The sequence below is a fragment of the Sinocyclocheilus grahami genome, unplaced genomic scaffold (genome assembly GCF_001515645.1).
Source record: "Sinocyclocheilus grahami isolate Dianchi unplaced genomic scaffold, SAMN03320097.WGS_v1.1 scaffold97.1, whole genome shotgun sequence".
Lineage (NCBI taxonomy): Eukaryota > Metazoa > Chordata > Actinopteri > Cypriniformes > Cyprinidae > Sinocyclocheilus > Sinocyclocheilus grahami.
Window position 1 is genome coordinate 2,079,500 of NW_015505276.1, and position 17,957 is coordinate 2,097,456.

General features: G+C 39.9%; 1 protein-coding gene across 1 annotated transcript in view; it reads left to right on the forward strand.

Annotated features, from left to right (window-relative positions):
* Positions 1-1,255: 1,255 nt before the first annotated feature.
* LOC107588001 (protein sidekick-2-like) overlaps positions 1,256-17,957 on the forward strand; it is a 73,772-nt gene continuing 57,070 nt past the window's right edge. Inside the window, exons 1-7 of the mRNA XM_016275982.1 lie at positions 1,256-1,358; positions 3,832-3,979; positions 5,080-5,213; positions 13,600-13,683; positions 13,783-13,977; positions 15,118-15,234; positions 15,453-15,620. Coding sequence (XP_016131468.1) covers positions 1,328-1,358; positions 3,832-3,979; positions 5,080-5,213; positions 13,600-13,683; positions 13,783-13,977; positions 15,118-15,234; positions 15,453-15,620 — 877 coding nt within the window. The 5' untranslated portion in view covers positions 1,256-1,327. The remainder of the gene's footprint in view (positions 1,359-3,831; positions 3,980-5,079; positions 5,214-13,599; positions 13,684-13,782; positions 13,978-15,117; positions 15,235-15,452; positions 15,621-17,957) is intronic.

The window sequence follows — 17,957 nt, forward strand, 5'->3', positions numbered from 1 at the left end:
TGCAATATTCTAGAAGTCACAGATCTGGAACTACCAACTTCTCGTGCTATGGCTGCTATTGGCCTTCATCTGGACAACCTGCTATCGGAGGGTTTAGAACAGCTCACCATCTTGCAAAGTCAGTGAAGACTGGAAAGTTAGGCTGCTAGTTAAATAGGTTTTGTCAAATAATTAAGGAAATTAGGATGAGGTGCAGGATTATGCCAATAACTGGGTATCTGAAAGAGTTCTCTAATTTTGATCAGTGTTCTTTTTTTTCAAATATGTGATTTAAGGTTTTTATAATGTGCTTCAGAATATATTTAACTCATGAAGTATGCTTATAAACTGTGCTTTTACTCCTGTTAGGATAACTTCAAATAGGTCTAAGCAGTGTCCTCAAAATTTAAGAAATTGTAGGTTGTTCTCTAAGTTTGATCTCCACACTATATAAATAGTAGTCTAACAACAAAAATTTTACAAAAATCTCCAAACCCTATTTGGGAACTTGGAATTTTGAAAGTTTTTGAAAGGTTATTAAATGTGCTCCTAGTGGTTATTTTGTGTTGAATATGCAGCGCAATTAAAAGCAGGATGGAGACTTGGTTATGTCCATTGTTAGAAAGAGGGCGGAGATCAATAACATGCATTTTAATGCAACATGCAAAACTAGATCAGGTTAATTTTCATTTAATTTCAAGGGGTTAGTTCACACTTGATATGAGGGGCCCCCAGAAGTTAATTCATACTGTACAAGAGGGCCGGGTCTCCCAGTGGTCAGCAAGCGGTCAGCTTGCGTTGTATGCAGCTCTAGTGGTCAGTTTCCTTTGATGGTCTCAGGTCATCCAACCTGATGTTTTGTAGGGCCCTGTTAGCTAGAGGCCCAAGGGCACTGGCCCTATCCATAATCCAAGCCTGCCCACATCCACATAAATATTTCTCTCCTTTGTTCTATCTGAAGTGTTAATGGCCACTCCTGTGTTTTGTTGTGATCGCAGCACCAGGGCTGCCTGAGGACTCCTATCTATTGTTGATACGGGTTCTTTCTTCAGCAGGTTACCCATGAACACCCTGAGCTGGCTGAGTGTTGCGACCTGATCTGCACTCGAGTAGAAGCTAGGACTGTTTGATTAATTATGGACCAATAAATAGTTTTTTTTTATCAAAGGCCATTTGTTATAGCCAGTGCTTTGGGCTTGCTGCAAGTTTCCATGCTGTGAGTATGAAAAGTAGCAAACAATGGTTGATGGGATTCCGATTTTCTTTCACCAGGTACGTCATTCCGTCACTGGATCGCTCCCATGCAGGCTTCTACAGATGCATCGTCAGGAACAGGGTGGGAGCTCTGATGCAGAGGAGTTCACAAGTCCAGGTCGCCTGTAAGTGTCACATCATATCCTAACACAATACAAACAGGAAATCCTAAAGCTTTAAGTGTGGTCGCTTAAGATATCACACTTTTGCTAATAGAGCAAAAAGGTCATTGTCTGTTGTCGATAGTGTAATAATACATGAAGCACGGTTCAGAGAAGTCAGCAAATCCGTGTGACCAACTTGAACAAGTTGTGAAATCCACATAATTCTATTTAATGATTGGATTTTGTCCAATAATTGTAAATGTGATCAGAGCTTTAGATAAGGGATGATGATATGAGGCAGCTTTAGTGCAAACAGTGTGAGATGATTAATGTACCAAAATTGAATACCTAGGTTTATGGATTCTAAAACATTTTGATTGGCAGTTTTGTTGCTTTGTTAATTTAGCACAGACAAATTAGCATATAGAAAAGCTGATGCTAGAAACTTGACTCATGCCAAACCAAGTTCCCAGCTAACAGAACAAACATTATTTGGCTAACTTTCTGGCAAGGCTCTCTAAAAGTTATGAACAAAAGTTCTTCCTGTAACGTTAATAGTAATGTAGTCTTTAATAATGTTCTAAAACCATTAGCACAAACATATTATGTTTACATAATTTGTGGAATGTTTTAAAAAAAAATTTAGCTGGATGTTCGTAAAACGTTTTTTAAAAGTTACAACTTTTAGAACATTCAATAGTAACATTCTCATAATGTTAGCAAACTAATTAAATGGAATGCTCCCTTAATGTTCAGTATTCTGTATATAACCAAGAAAAATCTGGACTCTTTGAAAATTTAGAGAACATTCAGTAATTCATGACTCATTGTGAACTTTAGCAAAACGTTCTTAGAACATAAAGCCGGATGTACAGTATATGTGCTTAGTCCGCTGTCTATATACCTTAACACTATTTTCAGAATTGTGATTGCATGGACAACAGTACATATGCGAGGGATCTAACAATTTGAAAAGAAAGTGGCATGTACGTGTCTATCTACACTCACGGTCAAAGGAGTAGGGGAGAGTGGGGTAAGATGAGCCACTTTTTACTTATGTGGTCCTCAAGGTAAGGGAAAATGATACAGAAGTACAATCAAAGTATCTAAAGTAAATTCAGGATGTTTCCTATCATTAAATTAAATTAATTAAATTAAATGTAGGGTTCTAAAAATATGGCTTCTTATAAAAAAGTGTTCCTGTGGCTCAGTTTGCCCCAGGGTGGGGGTAAGTTGACCCGAGTCAATGAGTAAGATGAACCATCTGGTTGTAAACTGACCATCTGACTGAATCTGGTTCAAACCCATGTTAAATTTGAAAGATAATTTACCTATTTTAAAAAACTAATTTAATAATCAAATTTCCTTTTTCAAACAGTCTTGTTTCTTTTCTTAAAGCTAATGTAAACAACATAAAACCAACCAAATGAAAATTGCAATCTTGTTTGCATTTCTGAAACAATATGTTTAACACCAAAGTTGTAATCTTCCCAAAAACAGACTAAACAGAGAGTTTGTTGAGTAAAATTAAAATAAAAAACAGAATTAGAATGAAGGAATAAATGTCACTGAAACTAATAAACAATTTAGTCAAAAGATTCTTGGCATGGTAGCTTTTCTGCAATGTCGAACAGGCCATTAGGGACTACAGGTGGAAGATATATCTAATTATAATGTGATGAAAAGCATCTTCTGGTTCTTATCAGATATGGATTTGGTGCACTTGTACACTGTCCCTATCAAATAAACTACAAATAATAATATGTATATATGATAAACTAAATCAGCTGTGTACTATCACATTAAACTACCAGTTTATACGTCAGAGATTTAACTTAACTTCAGCACCTTATGGTAGGGTAAGATAAAATGCTGGCTCAATTTACCCCACAGCATTTGGCTCACTTTGCCCCATAACTGCCATTTTGAAAAAAATAAACTAGCTTGCTTACTAATTCAGGCTAATATTTAGCTAAATGATTTACATGGTTTTATACATTGCTAAATCACTTATATGCGTCAAATATTTTTAGCCCTGGATAAATTTACTTTGATGTAACAGCCATTCCATATGTTATTCTAAAATTTTACTTTGACAAGCCAAAAAAAGTTTTTAAAGTTATCGGGTGCCTTCCACTCCTCCCGTGTGTATCTTCTTTTCACAGTCTAGCAGAAATTATGGGTGGTTTCAAAATATATGGTCACATGACAATAAAAGTGTACAGTTGGCAAGAGACAGGGGGTGGGTCAACTTACCCACTGGCTCATCTTACCCCACTCTCCCCTATACTTTGAAAGACTTAAGCACACTCAACTTTGTGCAAGACACAGAAGAAAATAACACAGAATGAAGCCTTAAGTGTTAGTTGCCAAAAGAGTCATATCACAAGATTGGAACTTTGTGTTTCCTGTCACAATGAGTCACAATGTCCCTGTTCTTGTTTTGTCCTCTCACATTCCCTGTTCTTCCTGATTTGTGCTCTCTGTTTCTCAGACATGGAAGGCTTTGTGGAGGGAGAACGGTCTCAGGTGGTGTCCCAGGGGGAGGCGGCGTTGATCTCCCCCCCACAAATCCACAGCTTTCCGCGGCCCGGGATCACATGGTTCAGAGACGGGCGCAAGATCCCCCCCAGCAGCCGCATGTAATCTTCTCTTCATTTGTGGATTAGAGTCATCTTAATGGCCCCCGTTCTCACAGATAAGCTATTATACCTTACAGAAATAGAGTACAATGCTGTTGTATAATTACTCTGGAACTTCCAGAAACACGACAGAGGTATTTACTGCAGAATCTCTCATTGATAAAGTCTGTTATAATAAGAACCCCTGTTGACTTTAGACGAAATGTGATTGAAGGCCAGAGAGGAAGCCGGCAACACGGGAGCCAATTAGACAAAGTGGACAAAAGACCTTTATTGATGACCTTGGATGATTGACAGAGTTTGCGCCTGAGTGCGCGCCGCCCCATGTGTGTGCGTATGTGTGCGCAGTCCATGTTAGAAAGGTCTTAGTAATCACCTGAGATCGATTTACCTCATCCGCCAGCAGGTGGCTCGACAAAAACAGCTGGCATGTTTGATGATCTATAATTCATGCTGATCGTCCAGCATGTCACATCTGACGTGAGGGCTTTAGACACTTAGGATTGTGTTCCCCCTCCACAGCGCACTGACTTTTTCAGCTGGAGTATGTGAGGAATCCCCAATGAGACGCTGAGCATTGAGGCAGGGGTTATATAAACATCTGAGGTTCCAGCGGCGCTGCTTCGAGCTTCATTCTGTCTCGCTTTCTGTGTCTGTTGAGCAGCAGTAATGGTCCTATATGATTGTGAGAGGGCCTGACAGCATACGATTTGTTTGCTGCTTGTTTGTTGCATTGATATTCCACGGCGCGTTTGGTTTGGACTCTGTGAGAGCCCTCACTCTAATTATGCTGGAGTCAGTTTAATCTGGGCTGATCAGGCCTGTGCTGACAGATACACAGGCTTTAATCTCGCTGCACTCCAAGTGTCGACTCTCATTTAACCACACGCACTCATGCATGACCTGCATTTTAGCTCCAGCAATCCTAAAACACTTATCTACTTGAGTCTTCAATGCAAATAACATTACCATCCCAGCCTATTGGACGTAAACAGTTTTCCTCAGCGCTACTGTGTGTTTGAGTTGTTTACTGACGTGTTTGCCGCTTGCAAGTTGTGTTTTCTAGTTCTGTGACTACTGTTCTCTTTCCAACGTCGTAGAGCCCTCACTTTGGACAACACCCTTGTCATCCTGTCCGCCGTGGCCCCTGACGCGGGCCGGTACTACGCCCAGGCCGTCAACGACAAGAACGGAGAGAACAAGACCAGTCAGCCCATCATCCTGAATGTAGAAAGTGAGTTCTGAATAAAGAATCAACACACGTTTTGTGATGTCCAGTCTTCAAAAGACTGTCTGCAACCTCCTATGGCAAAGATTCCCAAACGTATTTGTGAGCCGAACCCCTTACCTAAAATATTTACTTGTACCCCCTTAAATTTTAAATTGAAGTCAACAATTTAACAACATGTTGGCATGTTCACAGTTCTATGATGTCAGATATGGTCACATGACTTACAGGTAAACAAATACAATATTTACATACTTTTAATTGTTTTTAATTTAAAATCATCCATTTATTAATTGCTTATTAGCTTTTCATTTAGCTTTTTCCATCACCCTAGTTTAGGATACCCTGCCCTCGGGTGTCTATGGCAGCACTGCAGGAGGTCCATCAATTATTGTTTGATCTCAAACAAATATTTAAATATAAAAATATAATATTTAGACAGACTTCTACAATATTCAAGTTCAGCTAAATGATTCATCATCCCTCTCACATTAAAATGCATTAAGTAAAATGAAAATGATGTTACACACATATATATACAGTATGTATATATATATACAGTATGTATATATATATATATATATATTACGGGGCCGTTGAATGCATGAATCTGATTGGCTGACGAACGTTCTGAGGTGTGCAATTATTTTCAGGGAAATTCATGGCGAACGTAGTTCCAGGCAGCTCTCTTGACCATATTACAGTTCCATATCACTTCACATAGTTAACTGTAATAACTCCGCTTCGCGTCGTGGCCGCATCACCACCTCGGGTGTGCATTATTTTTCTAATAATTCAACAGCCCGTTGTCAATTATTCCTTACGTAAATGTCAGTTAAAATTATAATCAAGGGCATTACAGGTGCTTCAATAAGTTAGTCAACTCATCAAAATAATTGTATTTTAAATCACGACAAAATGTTACATTTGAAAAATGTACTTTAATATATATACACACGGTGCTAATTACTTTCAATTTGTAGTGCATTACTGATTCCAAATTCCATGACAAAAATTGTAGCTAGTAATGTAATCCGCTACGTTACACTTTTTGATTACTTTTAGATTACTGTTGACTTAACTCGTTAATCACATTGAATTTAATAAGCTAATATTGTACCATAATGATATAAAATTACAAAGATAAAGAAAATATATTCCATTCATTGTTATTAACAACATGAAGTGCATTAAACATTACATTACATTAAGGTTTCCCAAGCTGGGATTTGTGAAGGAACTGCAAGGGGTTTGTGAATTTAATGAAAAGCTAATGATTAATTAAATCATAGAACTAAGAAAATGATGCAATGTTGAAATCTTGACACATTGATACTTCTTAAAATTTATTTATTTATTTATTTATTTTTGTAAATCCAGTGTTCAAATGCTCAATTTTCTGTGAAATTATATCCATATGGCCTTTGTGTGAATGTCTACAAAACTAGAAGACTTTCTGAATGTATGTAAGTGTTAGGCTATTTTCCGAGTATTTAAAAATGTAATATAATCTAGTTACTTAATTTGTTATCTGATTACGTAATTCAGATTACATGTAATTACATGATTACATGTAAAAAGTATTATTGTGAAATATTATTAAAATAACTGTTGCTAGTGTTTTTTCCTCTTTTATTGATACGAATAGTGGAGAGTAAACCTGAAATGATAAAGAATAGGGTTGAACTGATGTAAGCTGGACTCGAACACACATTTGCTACATAAGCACCACTTCTCAATGTTCTGAAGCATTTACACAAACTGCCAGGCAATCTTATTTATTTGCAAATTGATTTTTCACACTATCCAACAGGTGAATTTGCTTTCAAAAGTAAACAACTCCATCGCCCCCTAGTGGCTGTGCATGACACCTAATGTAGTGCACACACTGGGTCAGACTTCAGTTTTTCAAGAATAAATATTCCCCAACTCAATGCGAAGTAGATTGCGAGTATGTGGCGTGTGGTGAAGCTTCATGGAGCTTTGTATGATAGCTGTGGTCCTGCGGTGCCACAATGACAGGGTGATTAATCACCCTCATAAAAACAGCTCCTCTCTTTAATAGACCCCACAAAAACAGATTTATGAAAAAGAGAGACAGACCATAAAGTCCCTCTGTGAGACCATGGCCTATACTGTAACTCTTATCCAGGGGTCCAAGTATGCAAAAGGAGGCAAATAAAGGGGAATAAGACCAAGACGGAAGAAAAGAGAGATCACTGATTGAGGGCAGAGAATCAATGGACAGCTAAAGGTTTCCAGAAGCCGGCAAATGATTGCATGGCATTTAATCATGTCGACTGCGTCTCTCGATCAGGCCCCGTTCTGCAGCGCGGCACATTAGTGAAGGTATTACAGTGCACTTACAGGAGGAGAGGGTGCAGACAATTACATATACTAAGCACATAATAGAGAGGGCTGTGAGAAAGAGACGAACAAGTGCTCTGGGCTTTAAGATTATCTTTATGTCTGCCTTCTTTCACTACCTCCACCTTTACTCTGGCTTTCTACCTATCTCTCTCTCTTTTATTGCTCAGAGATTGCTAGTTCAAATGGTTTCTCTTGTTCTAGGTTTCACAGGCTCCCAAATGGCTCCAGTGGGGTCATGGAGTGGGCATTCGCTGGATAACCACTGAGAAGAACGCAAAATGTATACATACTGTAAAAGTGTGGAGCTGTAAATTTCATGTTAGAAGTAAAGCTCACATGATTTGGGCTTGGAAAAATCTGGATGTGAAATGTTCATGGGATCATATACTGAAATCTCTTGCTTTGCAAAATTTTTTGTGATACTGTTTTAAAAGACACATGGGAGATTATTAAGGTGTTTTTCCTCAGAAGTAAAATCTGATAAGCAAGAGAATACAGAAAGTTTCCCTTTGCTCTTCATTTAAATTCACTGTGAAACGCTTTTGGTAATCCATTTACTTCAATATTTTCACATGTTTCAAAGCAAAAACAGGATTTAGACAGAAAGAAACGCAGGTTGGGGCTTAATTTTATTTATTGAATGTTGATTAGGAAAAGACTTTCTATGGAATAACACACTAATAATCATGATAAAGATAGTAAACAAGCTCATTTGCAGCTGTAAACAAATTCTGATGCTGTCAATCACAAATGTCTCCAGGTTACGCATGTAACCATGGTTTCCCGAAGGGAACGAGACGCTGTGTCGAAACGCTACGGGAACGCCTCCAGCGTGACCACGCTCTGAATCACATGTGTAATCAGTCCAATGGATGGGCGAGACGTCATGGGCGGGGTGACGTAGCGACCAGGAAGCATAAAAGCACGTGCGGTGAAACCGGCGTCAGCTTCTAGGAGTGAAGCAAGTGCTGGTAGGGATGCCGGAAGTATGGCCCTGAGATGCAACTGGAGTAACATGCGTAACCTGGAGACGTTCCCCTTCAGGAACTCGAGCTGCGTCAAAACGCTACGGGAACGAGAATGGCCGGAGGCCTCGGCCTCAGCGCACCGCGGAGGAAATGTGTAAGAAGAGGGTATCTTCCCACTGAATGGCCATCGAGAGGGGGCGTGGTAGGCCGCAATGGCCACCACAAAGACCTCTAGGGTGGTGTGGGTCAACCCTGTGGATAAACAGGCCTGCAGGAACTCCAGAACTGTACCAAACGGGCAGTTAGCTGGGTCGAGCTGGCGGTCTCCACACCAAGAAGTACAGTTTCCTCATAGAAGGAGCTCTGGATGGAGGATGGTCTCAACAACCTCGGTTGAGAGACCAGAAGCTATGAGATGTGCCTCCTCAGAGGCCACACCCACAGCTTCCAAATCTCCAGGCGGGGGCACGCCCTCCGCCTGTGAAAGGAGATCTCTCCTGACGGGAATCTCCCATGGAGCGCCGTCGAGGAGAGAAATCAGGTCCGAGAACCATACTCGGCCCGGCCAGAACGGGGCCACTGTCTTGCAGTCGACTGACGTCGTTCCAGTGCACTCTCTCCAGAACTCCCGGGAGCAGAACAATCGGGGGAAAGGTGTACAGACGAAGCCTCGGCCACATCTGTACCATGGCATCCAGCCCCAGTGGAGCTGGATGAGTCCGAGAGAGAACCAGAGGGACTCAAACAAGTCCACCTCAGCCTGGCCAAACACTCTCCAAGTCTGCTTCACCCCTCGGGATGAGGCATCTATTCCCTGGGCCTCGGCCCCTGCCTCGACAGGATGTCTGCCCCCACATATATAAAAGACCACTGCTGTGTTGTCGGTGCGCACCAACACATAGCGCCAATACATACTGCCAAAAGGACACAAGTGAATTCTTAATAATTTTGGAGTTATTCATTAGAAACCAAAAGACTTAACACTGAACATACTAAACCAGTTGGTGCCAAAAGGGCGTAACTGCACTTACGCCCCTTTGGCACTGAGAAATGTACTGTGGGTAAAATTTGTGGATAGCACTTTAGTCAAAATGGCTGACACCACATGTAAGCCAGGTAGGTCAACCATGAGAAGAAACCAGCTTTTTACTGCTAAAGATGTATTAGTTATCTTATTATGTGACAAAGAGCTGGATGATGAAGGAGAAAATGAAATATCCAGAATTCATTGTCACTGAGGTGTAGCTAGCTTAAATGGTACAGTGGTGTATAAAGTACCTGAAAGCCATACTCAAGTAAAAGTACAGATATCTTACCAGAAAATGACTTTGGTAGAAGTTGAAGTAACCGTTTAGAATATTACTTAAGTAAAAGTCTTAAAGTATGTGATATTTATTGTACTTAAGTATGAAAAGTATTTTTTAAATCTTAAACATACTTAAGTATTGAAAGTAAAAGTACAAGTAAATGCAAAATGGAAAAGAAGCAAATCAATATATATTAAAAATATTCATGCACGGCGTGAGTAGCAAGATTGTGTTCAGTTTTAACTCTTTCTTCCATTTTGAATTTTTGGGTAAGAATAAGAAGCACTTCATCGAGTACTTAGTGTCTTTCATTCCAACGTAAGAAAACATTTCTGGAATCTGCATCTGAAATAGCATTTAGATGTATTTACACAGTTTATGTATCTCAGAGTGGACATGGATGCGTTTAACCTGCAGTTACAAATGCATAAATAATGTTTTTTGTAACATAAAACGTGAATACTGTAGGGTATCAGACCGAATCAGACCATTTAAGATTTGATCAAGAACATAGTTGAAACACAAGGAGCCGAATTCCACATATGACTGGGGAAAGGATACAAGAAATGCAGTGAGTAAAACGTTATACAGATGTCCACCTGGGATCATTGCTGTGAAAATGAAAGACTTACTCACTCTGCACAAATGGCAGTATCCCACAGTCTTATGTGGACTTCTACCAAGCTTTACAATTCAGCCAGTCAGAGTAGGCTACTATTTCATGTACAATTCACAATTCCATCTGAAACTTACTTTATGAAGAGTTGAACTATACTTAGTATGAAATAAATGTATTTTAAATATATTACTTTTATTTTACTATATGTGTTATCATATAGGCTCTCAGTTACTGCTAGCTACAAGAGAGAGAATGTACACAGATATAGACAAAGGATATGACTGGGGAAAGGATACAAGAAATGCAGTGAGTAAAACGTTATACAGATGTCCACCTGGGATCATTGCTGTGAAAATGAAAGACTTACTCACTCTGCACAAATGGCAGTATCCCACAGTCTTATGTGGACTTCTACCAAGCTTTACAAGCCAGCCAGTCAGAGTAGGCTACTATTTCATGTACAATTCACAATTCCATCTGAAACTTACTTTATGACACACATTCATACTAGACATTTTATTTACTTTATTTATTGTCTATTTACTGACATATCACTCGATACTTACTGATATAGACGTTATAATTAAACTTTATTTGGAGTACTACTTGTGCACAGTGCACATTTCTCAATATTAAGCCTAAATGTGCTTTAATGTCACTATTGACGAGGACTGTATGATCTTCGAGTAATATCAGTCTTTAAATGCATGATATTTAAAGTGTACCTGAAGTATACTTGCAAAAGTTCCACTTTAGCACAATCAAATATACTTTAGTATATCTTTAGTTAGACTTCAGCACTACTTTCTTACAATTAAAGTGCATTAAGTACAAAATTAGTTGTTTCAGTTTAGCATACGTTAAGTATACCAGTTTAGTGATATGTGAATAATATGTAAATGTATTTGTAGTATAGCATGAAATAAATGTATTTCAAATACATTTTTGTATATTTATTTTTCACTAGGGAAGGCATCTGTAAAGGCTTTTCAATCAACCATTTGACCAAACTGTGATGTGCCTGAGATTACTATTTCAGTCAAATTAATCACATTCAATTAACTAATTTGATTATGCAATATTTTATTTTATCACAATGGATTGTTATTTCTTTTAAACTCATTAATGTAATGTTTTGTTCATATTGTCAGCCGATGCGCCCATGTTTTTATACACAATATTGAATAAAACATTGGTGCCAAAAAGGCGTAAGTGACTTTTTAAAACATTTTAAAAAACGTGGAAATTTTTTTTCTGAATAAATGTATAATGTTGTAGTATAGCATGAAATAAATGTATTTCAAATACATTTTTGTATATTTATTTTTCACTAGGGAAGGCATCTGTAAAGGCTTTTCAATCAACCATTTGACCAAACTGTGATGTGCCTGAGATTACTATTTCAGTCAAATTAATCACATTCAATTAACTAATTTGATTATGCAATATTTTATTTTATCACAATGGATTGTTATTTCTTTTAAACTCATTAATGTAATGTTTTGTTCATATTGTCAGCCGATGCGCCCATGTTTTTATACACAATATTGAATAAAACATTGGTGCCAAAAAGGCGTAAGTGACTTTTTAAAACATTTTAAAAAACGTGGAAATTTTTTTTCTGAATAAATGTATAATGTTATCCATGTGTGTAAACATTTTTATTATAAAAGATTGAAATCAGTACACAAAATCAGATCAAACTATGGTAAATTTTAGTTTTGGCCCTCCTGTAAAGATGGTGAAATGTCACTTTGATCTTCCAAGCTGTTTAATGGCAGTCAGCGGGTGTTGCAGTTCATCAGTCCAAAAGAAGTGAAATAAAGCACATCCATCCATAATAAAAAGTGCCTCACACGTTCCCGGGGGGGTGAACTAAGGCGTCCTGTAGCGAATCGATGCGTCAAGTTTGCCTGTCTTTTTATAAACTTGTCCAGGTGTTTTCCTCACAGAAACTTCATCTTGAAGTTCTTCAAACAGCTCCTGGGTTTTAAGAAGAGCTGATCTTTCTTTATTGCTATTTGTTGCTCTGTTTCTTATGAGAATGAATAAGAAAAGTTTTAGTTCAATATACAAGGGAACCCATGTTCAAATCCTAAAGTAAAATATACAACCATTAAATAGTCTGGGGTTGGTAAGATTTTTGAAAGAAGTTTTTGAAAGAAGTCTTGTATGCGCTCCAAGGCTGAATTTATTTGATCAGAAATACAGTAAAAAACGCAAATATTCTGAAATTGTATTACCATTTATAATAACTACTTTCTGTTTGAATATATTTTTAAATTATTTATTCATGTGTCACAAAGCTGAATTTTCAGCATCATTACTCCAGTCTTCGGTGTCACATGATCCTTCAGAAATTAATTAGAAAGAAACATTTATTTATGTTATCAGTGTTAATTTTTTTTTTTTTAGGATTCTTTGATGAATAAAAAGTAAAAAAGCATGTATTTGAAATATATATTGAAATACATTATAAATGTCTTTACTGACACTTTTGATTAATTTAATGCATCCTTTCTGAATGAAACTTAAACAAACAAACAAATAAATAACTTACTGACCCCAGACTTTTGAACAGTAGAGCAAAATCGCAAAAGCGAAAGACATTTTCACATAAGGAGGATATTTAAATTAATATGTACTGTAATATGTGATGACAAATTAATGTTTCATAAAAAAATTGCCTCAAAATCATCAGTTCTGTTTAAATATATTTTAAAATGTAATTTACTGCATAAAACATTTGCTTCACTTAACTTTTTTTTGCTGCTCTTAAAATATTTTATCAACAATATTCATGTAAAACTTAATTATTAAAAGTGCAAAAGTGCACAATTACCTCCTCAGTTTGAATGCGTTTGATGCTTCTGCACATTATTAATGCATCTAGTGTGATCTGTCATATCAGATAATTAAACACTCCACTATATATACAGTAGGTTGTTAAAGAATGTGAATGTTATAATGATTTTTTTTGACAGCCATGTAAAAAAAACCTGAATGATTTATTTTATACTGCAACAATAATGAAGGTGAATACTTTCTGAAGTATTTGAGTGTTTCTGAGTGTTTTAGATCAGTCTGGTTAAGTACTCTCACGACTGACTCAACTGAACTCTTTGCAGAACATCCCCAGTTTGTGAAGGAGCCCGACAGACACATTACTGCTGAGATGGAGAAGGTGGTAGACATCCCATGCCAAGCTCGCGGTGAGTTTGTGCGCCTCTGCCGTGTGTGTGTGTGTGTGTGAGAGAGAGTGTGTGTGTGTGGATGTGTTAGATAACACTCCTCTTCCTATGCCCCTGCAGGTGTTCCTCAGCCAGATATAGTGTGGTATAAGGATGCTGTACCCATAAGCCCCGCGAAGACACCTCGTTACAGAGTCCTGGTGGGCGGCAGTCTGCAGATAAATGGGCTCCTCCCGGACGACACCGGAATGTTCCAGTGCTTCGCTCGCAACTTAGCGGGAGAGATCCAGACGAACACGTACCTTGCTGTCACCAGTACGTCAAAGCACCATCTGGGCCTGTCAATAACTCTGTCTTCATTTATTACACTTCTCCCCTACATTCATCTTCTTCCTTATCTCCTGTCTGATGTGTCATTTTATAAAGCCTGTGACTTATCAGCAGCTTTTACTTTAAGAAAGAAGGACTCAAGAAACATTTCTTGTTATTATCAATGTAGAAACGGTTGTGCTTCTTAATATTTTTGTAGAAAAACCATGATACATTTTTTTTCCAGGATTCTTTGATGAATAGGAAGTTCAAAAGAACAGCATTTATTTAAAATTGAAATCTTTTGTAACATTATAAATGTATTTACTGTCACTTTTGATAAATTTAATGCAGCCTCACTGAAGAAAAGTATTAATCTCTTTCAAAAAACACCCACAAAAAATATTACTGCCTCCAAACTTTTGAACAGTAGTGTATATTGCTGGAAAACAAACAAAAATAAATTCAAAGAAAAATACACACATATATCAAATTGAAAACCCATCCATGTTTACAGCTTTTAATAATCTAAGCAAAAACTGCTGCTGCATATCAGTGACTGTTTCTCAGAAATAGGGCCTATTTGGTTGTTTTTTATTTTGTTATTTCACTGGAACAGAGAGCGTCCCACAGAGCAACACAGTGAGAGAAAAACACAGCACCCCTGACTAGAGGAAAGCGTAATGCTTAATGTGATGTACTTTCAAGTTTTTCTAATGAGTGATTACACTTGTTAAACAGAGACATTTTGTGTCCAAGGTGAAGCTAAAACTGGACTGGAGCATATATGGATGAATTGGATTGAATCGGTGCCAGAATGTGATTCCAGATCATTCTGTACCAATTTAATTTCTGTCTACAAGGATAATAAATCCTGAAATCGCCAGCATTAAGGGACCAGCCAACAGTTCCCTCAATTAAAATAACTTAATAAACATAGTAAATGTGTTCAGGAAACTCAAACAAAACGACAACTTAAAAATACAAAAAAGTTTCTGTGAGGTTTAGGAATTGAAGTGGACTCATTATTAGCTCAATAACACAATGATAAAAGTCAATGAAAAAGTCTCAACTGTCTGTGTTTGTGCGTGTTTTGGTTTTTGAATATCTGCATATGCATCTCACCAGCCTCTTTCTCTGCCACAGGTATCGCCCCAAACATCACGGCCGGCCCTTCTGACAGCGCTGTGATTGATGGCATGTCCATCATTTTACACTGTGAGACCTCAGGGGCCCCACGGCCCGCAATCACATGGCAGAAAGGTCAGTCTCCAATCAGTCATCTCTCTCAAAGAAGGATGTTCATCAGTGTCTCATGGACTTACGAACATTAATGTATCTTTGCAAGCTTAGGATGTCAGCTAAATCAAGTGTCCAATCAACGGTCTTCTGATGAACTGGGGACCATCTTGTCTGTTTGATCTTCATTTTCATTTCTCTCTCTCTCCCTTGTGTTTTGCCATCCCTCCATCTTTGCACAGCTGATCGGGTTTTGGCAAGCGGCTCCGTGCAGTTGCCACGTTTCACTTTGCTGGAGTCTGGCAGTCTTCTGATCAGCCCCGCTCACCTGTCTGACGTTGGATCCTACACCTGCATGGCCAGTAACTCCCGCGGCATTGATGAAGCCTCGGCCGATCTGGTGGTGTGGGGTGAGTGCATGGCTAGTCCCATATAGCGTGATTTCTACTGCAGCTTCTGTCCACCCATTCAATAAGGTCCATCTGAGAAGTGACTGTGAAAAGGTTCAAGAAGGTGGAAGGAAGAAGACAGGGTCGGCGTGACTGGGACTCAGGCTTTATTTGAGGTTCTCTGGCACAAACAAAAGAAGTGGCGCCCACTGCGCTTTCAATCACTTATTAAATAACTCAGAATATAAATCTGCATACAATTCCGGCTCCCGCAACCGGTCGCCCTGTGTGGCTCGAGTTCCCAGTCAGTCTCTCTCTTTACGTGCTCCAGGTGGCCCCTTTTATCCGGTCTCTCCACACTAATTACTGAAATGAGACACAGGTGTTTATCATTTGCGCTTGACCTACTTACGCCCCGCTCGTCTCCTGCCTCTCTCTCCCGGTGCAGACCTCGCTGAACCACGCCCCCCCCACCGCATTCCTGGAGAGGAAGTCAGCTACCGCCATCTGTACCCCCGGCCTGTGGACCACCTTGAATTTGAAGGGTTGTAATGCTAGATACCAATCTCCAATCAGTCATCTTTCTCAAAGAAGGATGTTCATCAGTGTCTCATTGACTTACGAACATTAATGTATCTTTGCAAGCTTAGGATGTCAGCTAAATCAAGTGTCCAATCAACGGTCTTCTGATGAACTGGGGACCATCTTGTCTGTTTGATCTTCATTTTCATTTCTCTCTCTCTCCCTTGTGTTTTGCCATCCCTCCATCTTTGCACAGCTGATCGGGTTTTGGCAAGCGGCTCCGTGCAGTTGCCACGTTTCACTTTGCTGGAGTCTGGCAGTCTTCTGATCAGCCCCGCTCACCTGTCTGACGTTGGATCCTACACCTGCATGGCCAGTAACTCCCGCGGCATTGATGAAGCCTCGGCCGATCTGGTGGTGTGGGGTGAGTGCATGGCTAGTCCCATATAGCGTGATTTCTACTGCAGCTTCTGTCCACCCATTCAATAAGGTCCGTCTGAGAAGTGACTGTGAAAAGGTTCAAGAAGGTGGAAGGAAGAAGACAGGGTCGGCGTGACTGGGACTCAGGCTTTATTTGAGGTTCTCTGGCACAAACAAAAGAAGTGGCGCCCACTGCGCTTTCAATCACTTATTAAATAACTCAGAATATAAATCTGCATACAATTCCGGCTCCCGCAACCGGTCTCCCTGTGTGGCTCGAGTTCCCAGTCAGTCTCTCTCTTTACGTGCTCCAGGTGGCCCCTTTTATCCGGTCTCTCCACACTAATTACTGAAATGAGACACAGGTGTTTATCATTTGCGCTTGACCTACTTACGCACCGCTCGTCTCCTGCCTCTCTCTCCCGGTGCAGACCTCGCTGAACCACGCCCCCCCCACCGCATTCCTGGAGAGGAAGTCAGCTACCGCCATCTGTACCCCCGGCCTGTGGACCACCTTGAATTTGAAGGGTTGTAATGCTAGATACCAACGGGTGATCCGTGCGTTGGTATCCTTCATGCGGTGGAGCCACTGCAGGGGCACATGGTCCGAACCGAGGGTGAACTCCCGTCCCAGGAGATAATAGCAGAGGGTGAGGATGGCCCATCTGATCGCCAGACATTCCTTCTCAATGGTGCTGTACATCGTCTCCCTCTTTGAGAGCTTCCAACTGATGTACAGCACCGGCCGTTCCTCCCCCTCTATCACCGCACACTTTTTCGGGTTGGCCGTTAGCCCGGCCTCCCTCAGCAATCTCAGAACCGCCCGCAGATGCTGCATATGCATATGCTGCATATGCATACACAGCATGCGGCCAGAGGATCCGGTCCATGAGCCGCTGAAAGGTGGCTGGAGTCCCAAACAACCCGAAAGGAAGCGTTACGAATTGGTGTAATCCAAACGGCGTGGTGAAGGCCGTCTTTTCTTTGGATATTGGTGATAAGGGGATCTGCCAATATCCCTTCGTTAAATCCAGTGTCGAGTAAAATCGAGCAGCACCCAGCCGATCAAGCAATTCATCAACCCGCGGCATTGGATACGCGTCGAACTTCGACACAGCATTCACCTTGCGATAATCCACACAAAACCGGACCGAGCTGTCCGTTATAGGCACTAAAACTATCGGGCTCACCCAATCACTGTTGGATTCCTCTATTACTCCCATATCTAGCATTGCCTCTAATTCAGTCTGAATTAATTTTTTGTGTGTTCAGGCAGCCGATATGTCCGGCTGCGCACCTACCATGCTGGCTCGGTCTCAATGTGGTGCTGAATGAGGTCTGTGCGACCAGGCAAAAGCGAGAACACATCTGCAAACTCGGCTTGCACCTTGGCCACATCAGTGAGTTGGGAGGGCG